The following is a 16,824-nucleotide window of genomic DNA, read 5'->3' as shown; positions in this document are numbered from 1 at the left end:
AAAACCATATCCCCTCAAGCCACACGCTCCAGGGATCTAAACCTCACCACATCAATAAATAGAACATGCTGGAGGGATAGATTCCTATCCCAGAGACTTCCCATGCTCTGGAGCAAGATTCCAATCTACATTAGGCAGAGCTCCTCGCTAACCCTCTTTAAGAGAAACCTTGACGAGTGGATGGGAAACAGAAAGTTTACCTCGGGGATCACTTCAATGGCTCTGCTGGACAGAGGCACAGGGAACTAATCTAAGGGGGCGGGGGGGGTGAAAGCCAACACATTCCGGCTAGGCTCATAAATGCCTTTGGGCAAATAGCCTAGTATCTACTTATGAACCTATGAACCTATAATAGGCATTAATCTTTCTTCCAAGGTAAAACAGAAATATGGCTCTCAAACTCCCATTGGGTAGATGGGATCCTTTGACACCTTCATACCAGCCTGCAAATCCTTGCAAATATCCAGCGATTAAAAATATGTTGGTCACTTTCTCATCCAAGCCACTTTGAAAAATGCCTGTCTGTGTTGGTAAGATTGCCTATAGCAGCTCCTCTTTCTCAGTGGCTTGACTATGGAACTATAACAGAGAGAGACAGAGACAGAGAGATTTACTAGAGCACAAAATGGACCAACAGCAGAAGTTCTTCATTTTATCTGATGGTCTGGTTCAAGTTTCAGGAAGTAATAATACTAGACCAGCAGCTCCTTTCTCTCACACAATTCCTGGAGTACAAAACAGACCAATAGTAGTAACACTTCACTTCTCCTCTTAGCCTGCTTTTATCTCCTGGAAGTAACTGTATGAGACCAGCAGTCTAGTGGAGGTATCTCATGCTGCAGTTTGTTTTGGATACCATGTGGAGGTATGAATCATTCAGTAAATGTAACATGTAGGAGTACATATGTGTGTGTGAGTGCCATGTTTTCAGCTGAAAGTGTGTGTTGTCTAAATGACTTTGCTTATATGGTAACCAAGTCTCTTAGTTAAAGTCAGATATAAAAAGGCAGGAAAGAAACAAGCACTGGCAAATGTGAAAAAAATCAAACAAACAAAGAAATAACCATTCCCAATGCACAATCTTCTCTAATGTCTTAAGCTAAAATCCTGATTAAAAACACTAAGTTGCAGTATTATAAAAAATAGCACCTACAATACAGTGACAAACATAACTAATTCTGGAATTTCTAAAACATGCTAGCTACAGATAAAATTTCAAAACTTCCCACAAGCCACTCATATATTTTCATAGCAGGTGATTTTCTAAACAGCTAGCTCAACATCCTTAATATACATTCTCCCACAAAATTCTATCCATCCCTCTACATTCACTAATCTATCAGACTTTGAACCTGTTACTTAAAACCTTAGTCATAACGCCACTTACTCAGACTACAAGCAACTGCTGAAAATCTCTAAAACCTCACATCCTGATAATAATGCCCTTCACCCTAAACTACTAAAAGGTATATAGTTATTGGAGGATATGGGGTTTCTGAAGTACTTAGCCAAGAGACATGAGGAATACCGCAGCCGTTATTACTTAGATTATATATAATATAGTTATGAACAGGTACATGACATATTCATAGCCCAGCATTCCTGCTTCTTATAAAACTTCACAATATAAAGTGACCTCATTCAACCTATACCTAAAGTTAACAGGCCCAACCATACCAACATAAGCCCATGGTTAGTCTACTGCTACATTGCAATATATGTGGAAACTTAATCAGCAAGAAAATATTATGTTATATACAATTTAAGGGAATACTCTGAATAGCAACAGTGTCCATCATGTGGTCTTACTATAATTTAAAACAACAGTGTTTTATTCAGCCACTGATTATGTTTTTAATAATTGTGATAGATGCAATCATAATGGAGCAGATTTTTTTTTCAAACAGCATTTGATCGAGTTGATCATGAAGTGCTATCAGAATTCAGATGAAAATGCAGCATAAAAGAATCACAGGCCTAAAGCAGATGCCCTATGGTGACCGCCTTAAAAAACTTCAGCTATACTCTGTCGCATATCGTGTAGTCCGAGGCGATCTCTGCTTAACATACAAGGCCATGTCAAACCCAGAGCTGTTGGACATGCTACACTTAAGAAATCCCAATCCCTCAGAGCCACACGCTTCAGGGATCTAAATTGTGTCATCACAATAAACAAAACATGCTGGAGGGATAGGTTCCTGAACAGAGACTCCACAGACTCTGGAATAGACTGCCCATACATGTCAAGCAGAGCGCCTCTTTGGCCCTCTTCAAAAGGAACCTTGATGATTGGATGGGAGAAAGGAAATTCACCCTGGGGATCACATCAGTTGCCCTGCTAGACAGGGGTCCAGGGAAGTAAATAGTGTGGTAAGAAATAGCTAGGGAATTGTTATGGCTAGGCTTGTATAGGCCCTGGGGCCGATAGCCTAGTACCAGCCTATGAACCATTTGATTCAAAACTACATCAGTAGCAGAGATTTACAAGTTAACTTCAAAAACTCTTAGCTAAAACTACAGTAATACACTCAGGTATCCCAATTTAATACCAAAACCCTTGTCATTAATTATAAACATACTACATGTATATCTCCAACATCATAGCAAAAATATAAAAAAAAAACAAAATTGAGAGATTTTTGAAAAGTATAAAAAAAGAAATATGGACATGGAAAAGAAAGATAGATCTGATATGGTGCAGTATTTATGCAAAGGAGAAAGCCAAACTAATTGATACAAAAAAGCAGCTCCAAAGATATTTGAAGAGAAATACAGGTAAAGGCATCCAGATGTGGACAATTTCACAATTCAAATAAATAAGATCAAAAAGAGAGAATGTAGAACTGAAGAATAGTTAAGTAGAAGTTAAAAAAACAGAAGCTGAAGTTATGGAATACCTGTGAATTGAAGGATTTATTGTAGAAAGTCTATCACAGATTATATCACAGCATGGTGGAATAACAAGTCCTCCAAGTAAGGAGAAACAGGAGAAGCAGAAGACATCTGAAGAAAAAAAATGTACATTGGAAAAAAAAGAGCTCTAATATGGTGCAATATTTGTGCAAAGGAGAAAGCAAAACTAATCAATAAAAAAAGAGCAGCACCAAAGATATTTGAAGAGAAATACATGCAAAGGCATCTGGATATGAAACATTTTATAATACAAAAAAATAAGAAAACAAAGAGGAAAAGTAGAAAAGATGATTAGTAATGGAGAAGTTAAAGAAACAAAACATGAGGTTATAGATTGCCTGTGAAGGGAAGGATTTAATGTAGAAAATCTTAATTTAATAACATCACAGCAGGCTAAAGCAATGGATCCCCAAATTAAAGAGAAACCAGTGGAGTGGAAAACATCTGATCAGTTGCCATATGGAGATACTTTGGAACCTTCCATAGGAAATCACTACAAAAGTTCAGTTGGAGCTGCACAGCAAGGGAAGGAAAGAACAGGAAACTGTGGCAACTCTGATGCAATCAACATTGTAAAGTGATAGGCCAGTGAGTTTCCATATAAAAGAGCAACAGATGACACGGGATGAAATAAGTGAATGTGGCACAGGAAGATGCTTTGGAACTTTCTATAGAATGCCTGCAGGATTTGGAGAACAAAAATTGCTCCTCAGTTTAGAAGAAAATGATCTAAGAGAAGAGTTGCTTGATTTAATAGAAATGGACAGACATATTAAGATCAATGAAAGAAACAGACTACAAAAAGTGAATAAAACCAAAAATGTAGAAACTTGATAAAACAAATGAACAAAGTAATTAGGACTGTTCATAGAGATTCATGTGATATAACATAAGTAAATAGGATATATTACTGTGCAGCTAAATTAATAACAGATTAAGTCTTACCACAAAAACACAGGGCAGTAAGGGAAAGGAAGAAGAGAAATCAAATGCCATCATGAAAGTATCAAATAGAGAAAACTATAAAGCAATTAAGATAAGAGATGTCACTGTTGGAAGAGTATAGAAGAAGGAACTGATCAACAAAAATACTCAGAAAGATAGATGTAATAAAAGCAATGTGTGGTATCAGAACAGATATTGTGCACTATCACAAATAATAAACTGAAAATGTCAGCATAGGCAGAAAAACTTAGAAGATATGCAGATAAATATAAAGGAAAAGTACAAAATAAGCAAGTTATTGATGGCAAAAAAAGTTTCATAGAGAATTGAGACACAAGGCAAAAGGAATTGAAATACCACAAAAAAGAAGAAATAGATACATTTTGGAGAAATATCTATGAAGATCCTGTGGAACATAACAAAGATGCTAAATGGATAGAAGTAAAAGAAAGGACAAGTTCAAATGTACAGGATATGAAATGGGATGAAGTAACAGCCAGAGAGATTGAAACAAAGTTAAGAAAAGCTCTTAATTGGAAAACCCCAGGCCCAGTTGGAGTATCTAACTTCTGGCTAAAAGTATAAACATCTTTACCTGAAGATTTAGCCATCAGTAAAAACTATTTGTATGAGAACCCTGATCAGACACCAATCTGGTTAACAACAGGAAAAACAATGCTCCTATCTAAGAGTGAACCTGCAAGCTATCCTAAAAACTATAGGCCAGTAACTTGCCTTCCAATGACATGCAAACAATACACTGGAATTGATGCCAACAGAGTTTATAGTCACTTAGAAGAAAACAAAAGAAAAGTCATGGAACAAAGGACCATTTGTTGTTAACGTCATAATGGAAAACTGCAAAAGGGGAAGAATCTAAGTACGGCATGGATAGACTACAAAAAAGCATTTGACAGTATCCCACATTCATGGATAAAAGAGTACTTAAAAGTGCTTAAGATATACCCTACACTGATCGATTACATCACAGCGACCATGAAACCATGGCAGACTACTTTGCAGTTAAGCCATGATAAAGGACAAATTATTATTCCAGGAATAAAAATTAAAAGAAGGATATTCCAGGGTGACTCTCTGTCACCACTGCTCTTCTGTCTTGCCCTTAACCCATTAAACTGTCTACTTAACAGATTAAGTCATGGGTACAATTTGGCTCCAGAAAACAACAAAGTGTAAAGACTTCTCAAATTCTTTTGTAGATGATTTAAAACTGAATAGTTCATCAGATGAGAAACTGAAAGCACAACTGTAAGTGGTCAAAACTTTTTCTGATGATATAAGAATTTTATTTGGTCTTGATAAATGTGCAAAAACAATCTTTAAAGCAGGAAAGCTACAGCACCAAGAAAACATCAGTTTGTGACAGGAGTGTTATATAAAAGAACTTGAACAAGAGAGAGTATATAAATATTTGGGAACCAATGAAGTATCAACAATAAAACATTAACAAATGTGAATAAAGCTTAGTAAGGAATATTTTGAAAGACTAAAAGTAATACTGAAAACAGTGTAGACATCTAGGAACAAAGTCCAACCTATAAACCAATTTACTCTTCCTGTCCTAATTACAGTTTTGGAGTGATTGACTGACCCCATAAGATATTGGATATGTTGGACAGGAAAACAAGAAGGATGCTTCATGCTCATCAAATGATTTATAAAAATCAGTGTATACCAAGACTATATATTCCCTGTTCTGAAGGAGGTATGGGCCTTTTCGAAAATGATTGCATGTATAGATCTGCAATAGTGGGACTGCATGCATATCTGCTGACCTCACAAGACCCAAATGTAGTGAAAGTTAAAACATGAGGAGAATAAGTCTAAGATGACTTCCCTGCTTAGTTTAGCAGAAGCATATTCACATAAAGTGCGAAAAGAAATCAAACAAGAAGTAGATAAAACTCAGGCAGCAACTGAATGTGCCAAAAAAAGAAAAGAAAGAATTTTAAAGTGAGGGGTTAGATATGAAGGCAAGAAATGTGGAAATGCATAAATACAGTTGCAATTATAGAAATCTCTTGGAAAAACCTCATGTTGATCAGGACTGAATGGTTAAGGAGTGGTGAATTTAAACCAAAAGACAAAAGGTTGACATTGATGGCCCAAGATAGTGAACTACGTACATGTTGGTTTACAAAGTCCATTGAACATGTGGGAGAAACAGACAAATGTAGGCTTTGTAAAACAGAACTGGAAACAGCTGCACATCTTGTTGCTGGTTGTGATATACTAATGGCAGAAGGACTGTATACTGAAAGGCATAATAATATGGCAAGACTGTTACACTGGGCATTGTGCAAACATTATAATACTGAAGCAGCTGAAAAACACCGGAAACATAATCACAAAGCATCAAAGAAAATGATGAAGTTTATATCACATGGGATAACCCATTACCAACACTTCAAAAAATAGATGCGAGAAAACCAGATATACTATACCAGAAAAAGAAGACAAAAGTAGCATTGATCATTGAAATTCCTATACCCAGTGACTACAGTGACTTATGTACAGAGAGACACAAAGTCATAAAATAGCAGGATCTGCAGGCAGAAACGAGGGCAATGTGAAAGAATGATACCCAGACAGTTCCAATAATAGTAGGAGTAATGGGTCTTATAAAAATAATTTACAATTGTACTTAGATATGTTACCGATACATGTAACACTATATGAATTGCAAGAGTCATTACTGGGCACATAGTCAGTGCTGCAAACAGCACTTCTGGTTAACATCAAAGACTGAAACAATACTAATTTCATGATCTTTAATCATACTTTGACTTAGGACTGGGGTTCATTCCCATCATGGTATTAGAAATGCAAAAGACTTGGATAAATTAAAAAAGGGATAACCAGATGACATCCCTTTGATCACATGGGAATTGGTAACCTGCTGGAAGTTAAGACTCAGTACTACTGTTACTCTTATAAAACTCAGATCAATACATAGAATATTACTGATGCTTACTAAAAATATGTAGCACCCTTTCAATCCCTGAATTTTCTGAGGCAGTAGAGAGGTTTCCTATTCTATTCATGGACTACAACTCAATGTGAAAAAAATGCATAAAAGTAATCTTTGGAAAGACAGCCATCCCTGGAAATTACCATATTGATGAAAAATATTCTCAGTGGTTATGGATCTGTGAAAGAGTGTTGACAGTCAAATGAGCTTTCACCACCACATGTCTACTACAGTGAGAAAATCATTCTACGTGGCACAACATATATTTAAGGGCATGGCATCCAGGTCCAAAGAGGTAATTGTTCCACTGCACGCAGCCCCATCCAACCAGTCATTCAGTACAATGCACCCTTCAGCATGCACCTAACCAGGCACTTGATACAGCTTGACAGACTCAGAGTTTTGTCACAAAAAGAATACTGAGAGTAAACAACAAGTCTTATGCAGACCATCTCAAAGCCCTACTCCTGTACTTGGTCTCCTACAGAGTGCTGCATGGCAGTCTATACCTAGCCAACAAGGCATCATCTGAACCCACACTGATGAATTTGTTACATATCCACAAAACAAATAGAATCAAAAAGAAAACATAAAAGTTTCACCTAGACATTTCTTAATTTTAATGTTACCAGTGTGGTAGTCAAATGATGTGAACTACAGGGCCTGAAAATAACCTCATCCATAAGAAGAGGTTTAAGTCTGCAAGTGAGATGGGGGATTGGCATCAGGTAAAAAAACATTCCCATCATGTCCACCACTGGATGTCCCACACAACAACCCAAAGAGGCCAAACCCAAAGAGGCCAACTTATGGGCTAGTATTAAGGTAAATACTAGCACTGCAAAAACTGCTCCCAAAGGGAAAAATCGCAATCTGTAAATACAAAGGGCCAGGTGAACTGTCAAGAATCCAGGACCAACAATGAAAAGAAAAGAAACAGGAGTCCCTGATACACATGTGGCAATATGAGAGTGCAGAGCAGTCAAAGGAGAAAAGCAAGTATTACAGCAAAATTAGGATAAACTACACAAGTGCTACAAAATCATACAGTGAAAAATAAATAAACAATCTACAACAATAACTTATCAGTATATACACGATATCATTTGAATAGGCAGATGATTAAATCAAAAGAGTTGATATAGTTGTATAACCTGAGAATGTGATGGTAGCCCTATGTCTGTTTTTATATACCCAGAAAAAATAGGCACATACAGACATGAGTCAATAATGCATCAGTCACAAACCAATGATATTATGGTTCATAGAAAGACTAGATAACAGAAGGAATATCAACGTCACAAACCAATGATATTATGGTTCATATAAAGACTAGATAACAGAAGGAATATCAAAGTCACAAACCAATGATATTATGGTTCATAGAAAGACTAGATAACAGAAGGAATATTAATGTCACAAACCAATGATATTATGGTTCATAGAAAGACTAGATAACAGAAGGAATATCAACGTCACAAACCAATGATATTATGGTTCATAGAAAGACTAGATAACAGAAGGAATATTAATGTCACAAACCAATGATATTATGGTTCACAGAAAGACTAGATAACAGAAGGAATATTAATGTCACAAACCAATGATATTATGGTTCATAGAAAGACTAGATAACAGAAGAATATTAAGCACTTAATTCACTTACTGCACGAACAACTGACTACCATAACAACAAAACAATGTTGATGCCACTTGGCAGCTGGACATATTTAAGATATTTATGCAGATTCTACAGCAATAGGTAAGTTAATCAGTATACTAGAACACATGAAAAGTCAATATGAAAAACTTAAATTTTACATTTTGCATATTGTTGCAGCTGAAAAACAAAACATAGTTTGGTACTGTGTATGTTGGATAGCCCGTGCACCATTCATATGAAAGAACAAATAATGAGAACACTTAATGCAGATAAAGTAGTCAAACTGCAAGCAACTCCATGTAATAAACCTAACAGTAGAACTGGTCATAACCCAAGACAGGCATGAAGAAATTAAAACAGATATTGGTCAGTAATCTGACCATAAACCATTTGAAGTGCGGAAAATAGCTGAATCATTCATGACAGAAAGTTTATAGTCACAGTATTCATGTTTTGTTTTGTTTTTTTTTTTCATAAAAGGTGACAGATGCTAAATCTTAAACTGAAAATTATAGCATGACAGACAGCAGGACTATATATCTTTTAGACTGTCATACCTGTGAAATCATAACAAGAACAGATCTGAACTCTGATTACAGAATAAATAAATTCACCCTACATGATTATTATAAATACTAGAGACCGAAAATTCCTGAATAAGTTAGCACCCTCTGGGTATATAAATAGTGTGTTGAATTTGACAAGTAAAGTTGAAGTTTTATCATACTTCTGATGGTTAACTAAGCTGATAATTTATATTAGCAATAATCAGACCTCTCATCAGATATCTCAACTGTCCCTATTTTGAAGGGACATTCTTATTTTCATGCCCAATTTAGGATGTGCCTATTTTGTCAGGTATGTCCCTATTTTCAGGTTGATTTACCTCTTTTCACAATTTTCTGGCCAAATCACCTAGAGCCATATGTGACTCAAGTAAGAACAGTGTTCGGCCTCACAGAGGGATTCCCAGTGGGAGTAGGTGTGCACCAAGGTTCACCTCTGAGCTCACTGCTGTTCATAATGGTGATGAACTACATTAGCAAACAGGTCGGAGGGAACAGATCAACAAAGCTGCTGTATGCAGACGATGTGGCATTATAAGCTGACTCTGAGCTAGAACTTCAGCAAAGGATAGGAGAATGGAATGCAAAACTGAAATCACATGGGATGAAACTAAGCACAGATAAGATGGTGGTAGTGGCAGCAAATTGGGGAAATCAGAAGAAGCTGAGAATAGAGAAAGAAGGGAAGATAGTGGAACAGGTAAACAGCTTCAAGTATCTGAGAAGGGTGGTTGAGGTGAAGGGAAGTCTGAATGAAGAGGTCAAAGCTAGAATCAGAGGGGCTGCAGCCAAGAGTCTCAGGTGTAGTCTATGACAGAAGAATGCCAAAGAAGCTGAAAAGTAAGGTGTACAAAACAGTGATGTGACCAGTACTACTGTATGGTACAGAAACCTGGGCAGTAAAGGCAGAACAGTTGAAGAAGCCTGAGGTGATGGAAATGAAATGCCTGAGAAAGGTGGTAGGATGCAGACTGTGGGACAGACAAAGAAATGAGGACATAAGAATAGAAGCCAAAGTATCTCCAATTGCAGAAAAGATCAAAGAGAACAGAGTACGGTGGTATGGACACGTGCAGAAAAGTAGAAGACAATCTGGTGAAGAAGATTTGGGACAAAAAGGAAGAAGGTAAGAGGAAGTGAGGACAACCAGCAAAGAGGTGGATGGATTGTGTGAAAGAAGATCTGTGAAAGTCAGGCATGTGTGTTGAAGAAGGCAGGAGTGTGGCACTGACTCGAGAGAGTTGGCAACACTTAACATGATACCCCAACCCCATGTAGAAAAAATGGGAAAAGGGGGCTGATGATGATGATGATGACAATTTTCTGAATCTTTTCTCATCACGTATGATTTTTTAGAAGCTGTCTAGTACAAAGAAAACCGCACTACGTGACCAACATACTCATGGCAATAATAATTTAAAGAAGGAGGACAGAAATGTTACAATTCCCTTTTACTGAAGCAAAAATAAATTACTTCATGTGGTAGAATTTTGTAATACAATTAATTAAAGTCTACAGAGTTTCACTGTCTCAGTAATGTGCTTGTATTTTTTCTGTCATTTCTGTCCCCCTCTGTTCTTAAACTTGTTTCTGAATATTATCCCATATTCCTACTGGAAGCAGGAAGAGTTATTTGCTATTCAAACTCTGTGCTAATTAGATGTCCGTATTTTTAGTTGGATGTTCATATTTTTCAAGGGTCTTTGTTCTAGTTTTCATTGTCTGCAGGGTGAGAAAGTCCAAGTTCCTTCACTGCGCCTGTGAATTTCTTATAATGCAAACCATACAGACTTTTGCTAGGATATCAGTCTATCCTGTCACCTACTGCACCACCTTCACTGGGCTCTTCATCTTGTATTCTCCTTATTGTATTCTTAAGTGTCTTCACTTGTTAGATCCCATGCAATTTTTCACTGCTTTACCATCAATACATAACCCTCTCTGTGAAAAAAGACTGCCTCACTTTGGCCTAGTACCATCACAAGTATCCTGTGCCCAAATCTCAACATCTATGTGTCATCAACTCTTTTTAAAAATGTTTTTTTGAAATAAAAGCTCTTGGAAACCCTCACATGAACACAGCATACAAATTAAAAACAATAATAAGTAATCATCAGTAGAGTTTCTTCTAGTTCTGCATTTAGCATGCTATCAAAAAGTTCATAATGAGTGGGAGAAACATTTCCTGGTTTTGTCTTGTTGGTAATTGTTATTTATATGTTATTACTAAAAATGAGTATGCACTTTTAGTTCAGAAAGTTACTGTGCATATCAAGACTTTTCCCTGTGATTATATTATTCAGATGTGATACTTTATGCAACACAGAATTGCTCCATGTTCATAATTGTCAGTTTTAGGGAACCATATATCTTCTTACGGATCTACTTTGTTTGTTCGAAAATACATTACATCGAACAAAAGAAGTAAATGCCCACTTCAGCGAAAGTGCATTTCAATGAAAGTGCACTTTCGCTGAAGCCTAGTCACTGGATCAGCTGACTGGGGAAAAAAACACAGAAAACATTTTTTCCGGGGAGGCAAGCCCCACACCACCCCCATGTGGCGGGTTGTGCCCCCTCCCCACTTAAATATACCAACTCCGAGATTGCACTATAGCGAGGAAAAGGGAATATTCCCATTCCGCTCTGTATTGTGATCTCCGTACTTCGTTTTCAAAGTTTCGGTACTTCAAACAACTGGTCTCGACCAAGTTAGTTTCAAAGTACTGAAACTTCGTACAAACAAAGTAGACCCCTTCTTACAGTATACTGATTTAGGTTTCATCTTACTGCTGTAATGGGGGATGGATGATGAAGAACCAACTGGGAAAAAATTACTTTCTTACAAATAGTATGGCTCAGGCAAAAGCAAAAGCAAGTTTCTAGAATATCTAAGTGAGCAGATCAATAATGTAATATTTCTCTGCAACTGTGGAACTTGTGGATATCCATTTTGTATCTGCCTGTTTGTCTAGGTCTCTAAATATCCTGTAATTATTCAGTTTGTCATACAACTAATCATTACAAAACATCAAAAAAGCATAGCACGTCTTATGTAGAGAATAAATAGCATTTTTATCAGAAATGTTGAATTCAAGCAGTATCCACATACTTACATCGGAATCTGCCAGTAATGAGCAGTTGTATTGCAAGAAATCTTCTGCTCAGAATACGATATAGAATACTTTCAGTGAATGAAAATCCTGATTCCAGCCCAGCAAATGCTGTATCATATACTTCATCTAAAATAAGTTCAAGTCCTACAAAAAAGAATCAGACTTCAATGGGTTGTTAATGACTGAAGTCAGTTTAATTATCATATATCTGTTTCAGATTTTCTGCCTTTCAGACATCATATATACATTGCAAATAATATTTTCTGTGAAGTAATTTGCATTGTTTATTTTGGATCAGAAAACTGCATGGAACAGCTGAAAATAAAATTAGAGAATGGCATTAAAGTGTAAGGAAGGGTTCAGGAAAATTCCATGAATTAGCATTCTTAATTTAAAAATGTTAGCAAATAAAAATTTCAAAAATGGACATTGATCCTAGATTGTTAAGTCTAATTAGCAATCTGCATCACAGCCTGGTGGCTTTTGTTGTCACTTCCTCTGACAGACGACTCTGTCATTCTAGAATTATTGTAAAATGTCTGCATAACAGCACAAAAGCATAGCACTTAACCTTTCTTCTCCAAAATCATCCATGGACACTTTTAAACATTAACAGTGTTTATTTAGAAAGCTGATAGAATAGGAATATATCATTCATTATGCATTTTCTGATGAATAAGTGTGTAATTGTAATGTGTGGAATTATTTAAAGACTTTTAACCCTCAAAGGTATGTCACAAAATTGTATATTTTCTGAAGAACAAATTAAAATTCGGAGGCAAACTCAGGGACAACTTTGAACATTAGAAGTAGTTAAGAGTAATGCACTCAAGTGATCTCACTTTAGCAATGATGGGCAGGACCTTAACAAAATCCATCAATAAAAGAATTTTACTGAATTGCCTTCTCACATAAAAGAAAGTAAATGAGACATATTATCATTTTCAGAAAGTAGCTCAGAAATCAAGTGTTTTGTGCTGAAGTAGGCATGCATAAGCAATGCTCAGCTTTACACTGGCTCCATATGGAACTATCTAAAAAATCTAGGTGAGTGTACTATCACTGTCCCCTGTGAGCCGTGTATGGTCACATAAATCTAATGACATATTTATGTATGAAATCTGGACAGACATAGCTCTGAGGAAACATCTGTGGTACATTTGTTTACTCCCATTTCATTTGTTAGATTTCAGAGATTTAAAAACCCCACTAAACAGTTACAACACTGCAGCTAAGAAATACAGACTCACACAAATACAATTCGCAATCACCAACCCCATACCCTGTTATAGTCTCCCCCAGTATTCTTCTAGAAACAGGACCCACATACTGTGCTGCAACCCGGACTGGATGTTGACAAAGTTCATCTATTCCCCTCCATTACAGCACACATTCCAATTCTTTAAACATGCAACAGTGCATACTAATAGAAAAATCAGGCACTGCTAGGGGAAAAAAGAACTAAAATCATGTGAGTTGTGAACCCATTAGAACTGAAGTTGTTTTCTTTTTGATGTTTAAAATTATATTCAAGTACTAGAGTGTGAGGGAGAGTAACTGATGCCACTGATATAATTTCGTTTTGTTTACTTATCCAAGTTATATGTTTTTTCATGTAAGTTTTCGCACTGAAGAGAACTTGTGACTGGCAAGCAGACAGAGTATTTTGACAATTGTTTATGTCTTGTTTACAAAATCAGCTTTATTTATTTACTTTTTTGCTTCTTGTGTCATTTATTCAAATTCTGTGAACCAGGCAAATAAACATGGATACAAAAATGCATTCTATTCTAAAATCCAGTAAAATTTAAACTTTAACAAACCAAGCTGTTACGACGACTGATGGTAGAATAATGCAAACACGATTTAGCATTTACATAAATAACTGCTACCCAGGTAAGCCAAGTTTGATGAGGAGTTTTGGCATTTATAGGAGTTGCCATGGGGAAATGAAAGACAAGAAATGAAGAGGTTCTGTCTGTTTATCTTTCCCAAGGGTAGGGTACGGGTGATGCCTGGGAGGTGTCATATTCTTAGGGTCCAGGCAGGTGCTTTCCTGTAGGCCACACCTCACTGCCCACTAAGAAACAGAGAATAGGGCCTCAACCACACAAGCAAATGCACCTCTGCTATCAACAGTGGTGACTTCCATGTTGATCATAGGATCATAGGAGTTTACTAGGCTAATGGCCCTGGTGCCCTTACAAGCCTAGCCAAGAGTTTATCCCAAAAAAGAAACCTCATTTAGCACCTGTTGCCCCTGTCAATGAGAGACATCGCCCCTGTCAATGAGAGACAAGTTCTCCTACTTCCCATCAGGAATCCTCACAGCCACTAGTGGTGGGGTGCTGGTGATCCCAGCCCAGAGAGGTTAAGCACCCTGTTGTACTTTCTCAATACCTGCTAGACTGAGATGGGATTGGGCTTGTGGGAAACACGCTGTCGTAGAATATGCATACCCCAACCACATGGAAGATGAAAAAAAAGAATCGTAATTCTGCACTTCTTCTAAACAGTAACAATCTAATTTTACTTCATACTCTAATATTACATTATCCTTAATTATCATACGCTCTCATTATATACCTAATCTGTGTATAACAAAACAATTATCTTATTCAACTTGTTTCAAGTACTCAGTAAACACTTCTTAGGACACTTATTAAAAAAAAAGAGAAGATAGTGTTACAATAATCAATCATTCCCCTATTTTCATATGACCACTAACTTATGCTGTTATCCTTTGGTAACTCAAAAGATGGCTTCTACTCTCATCTGTCACTTCCATCCAAATCAGTCTCAGTAAGTGTCAGTTTGGGGTAATAAAACTACTTGTTTCAAAAAGGTATCATTTCACATCATAGCTGTAAGGGGTGTGGTCAGTCAATAAACCATAACCTATAATATCCAAATCACTTCAGTTCATAGGCCAAATGTTTCATAGTTAAAACAAATGATTATACTTCTCATGTGCTCTAATCATTCTCTGTCCCATTATAAATTTATTTATTTTATTTATTTATTTTATATTTGTTGACCGGGCTAGTCTAGCTGGATACATATCCATTTTCAGTAGATGCCCGGGGAGAAAAGCTCTAAGTATGAGAAGATTACTCCATACAATAGTTAGAATAAAAAAACAAGATTAAAATACATTATAAAGCAAAAAATGTTTGTAAAGAGAGTACAAGTAATTTGTGTGATCCAAGTTACAGAGTCATGGTATAGGTTTAAACAGCAATCAAGCCATGAGTTTTCTGGTACAATCAGCACAAGTTTATACAATATTTGAAAAAAAACAAATTGACATTCACTTAGTCAAAGAGGGAGAAAGAGAGTAGGCTGGAAAATATAAATAGTAGTAAAGAGTTAGCTTGTAATAATTAAAAGTGTGGTGGGGCAGTAGCCCAGGAGGCAGGGGAAAAGGGGAAGTGAAAGGAGGATAAGTAATGTTTAGTCAGGCATTGAGCAGGGACAAAGCCAATGTATTTTTAGGTGATCTTTGAGGTGTGGAGTAGATGAGAGAGAGGTTAGTGTTTTAGGAAGGTTGTTCCAGATTCTGCCCACGACATCGGTAAAGAGTGAGTCACCAGCTTTGTTGTTGGATTTATTGTTGGCAATTAGTAACTTGCTAGCTGAGCATAGTGTTGTAAGATTTTATATGGGGAGATCAGGTTAGAGAGGATAGGAGTATTAGTAGGTGGTACAGAAGTTTTTGTGTGATCACAAGTTGATTGTATCGTAGTTGGTTTTGTAGTTTTAACCATTTGAGTTGTTTGAGGTTGAGACAGTGGTGGGTTCTATATGGACAGCCAGTGGCAAATCTGACTATATTATTATAGCTAGTTTCAAGCTTGGTAAGATTGTGCTTAGATAGATTGGTATAAATGGCAGAAGCATAGAATAGGGTAGAAGTAAGATGAGCCTGGGCAATGGTGGTTCTAGCCAGTTGTGTAAGGAATGGTTTGATTCTATACAGAGAGCCTAGTTTTTTATTGATAGTTTGAATAGTATTATTGATACAGTCATCAAAGCTGAGGTTATGATCAATGGTTATGCCCAGAAGGCTTGCAGTAGGATCAGGGGAAATACAAGTTCCATTATAGGAGGTAATATTGAAGTGGATCTGTGGAGATTTTTGGGTGGGAGTGAAGAGTAATAATTTGTTTTTTTTGGGGTTGAGGAGGAGACATTGATCAGTAAACCACTTTTCAACAGTGTTAAATACAGTTTGAGTAAGGGTTTGCAGAGAGGATGAGGACTTAGCAGTACAGATTAGAGTAGAGTCATCAGGGTATTGTATGCAAGTGGCTTGTGGAACAACAGTGTAGAGATTGTTAATAAAAATAGAAAAAAGAAGAGGGCCTAGGATAGAGCCTTGAGGGACTCCAGTGTTCACAGGGAGGGGTGTGGAAAGATTATTGTCCCAGAGCACTGCTTGATGTCTGTTATCTAGATAGGATTTAAACAAAATAATAGCTTGTGGGTCAAGAGATTGGGCTTTTAGAGTACTGATAAGTAAGCTATGGTTGACCATATCAAAAGCTTTTGATAGGTCTATAAATAGAGCAGATGAGAGAGAGTTATTGTTTTGATTCCTGTTAATACAGTCAGTAAAGCTTAGTAGGG

The 16,824-nt window shown here is 36.7% G+C and overlaps 1 protein-coding gene across 1 annotated transcript in view; it reads right to left on the bottom strand.

Annotated features, from left to right (window-relative positions):
* Nucleotides 1-16,824, bottom strand: part of TG (thyroglobulin) — a 2,464,750-nt gene that overhangs the window by 2,293,377 nt on the left and 154,549 nt on the right. Inside the window, exon 7 of the mRNA XM_044066937.1 lies at nt 12,196-12,339. Coding sequence (XP_043922872.1) covers nt 12,196-12,339 — 144 coding nt within the window. The remainder of the gene's footprint in view (nt 1-12,195; nt 12,340-16,824) is intronic.

This window comes from Protopterus annectens, chromosome 3.part1 (genome assembly GCF_019279795.1).
Source record: "Protopterus annectens isolate FY-2018-M chromosome 3.part1, PAN1.0, whole genome shotgun sequence".
Lineage (NCBI taxonomy): Eukaryota > Metazoa > Chordata > Ceratodontiformes > Protopteridae > Protopterus > Protopterus annectens.
This window is presented reverse-complemented; position numbering and strand designations above follow the sequence as displayed.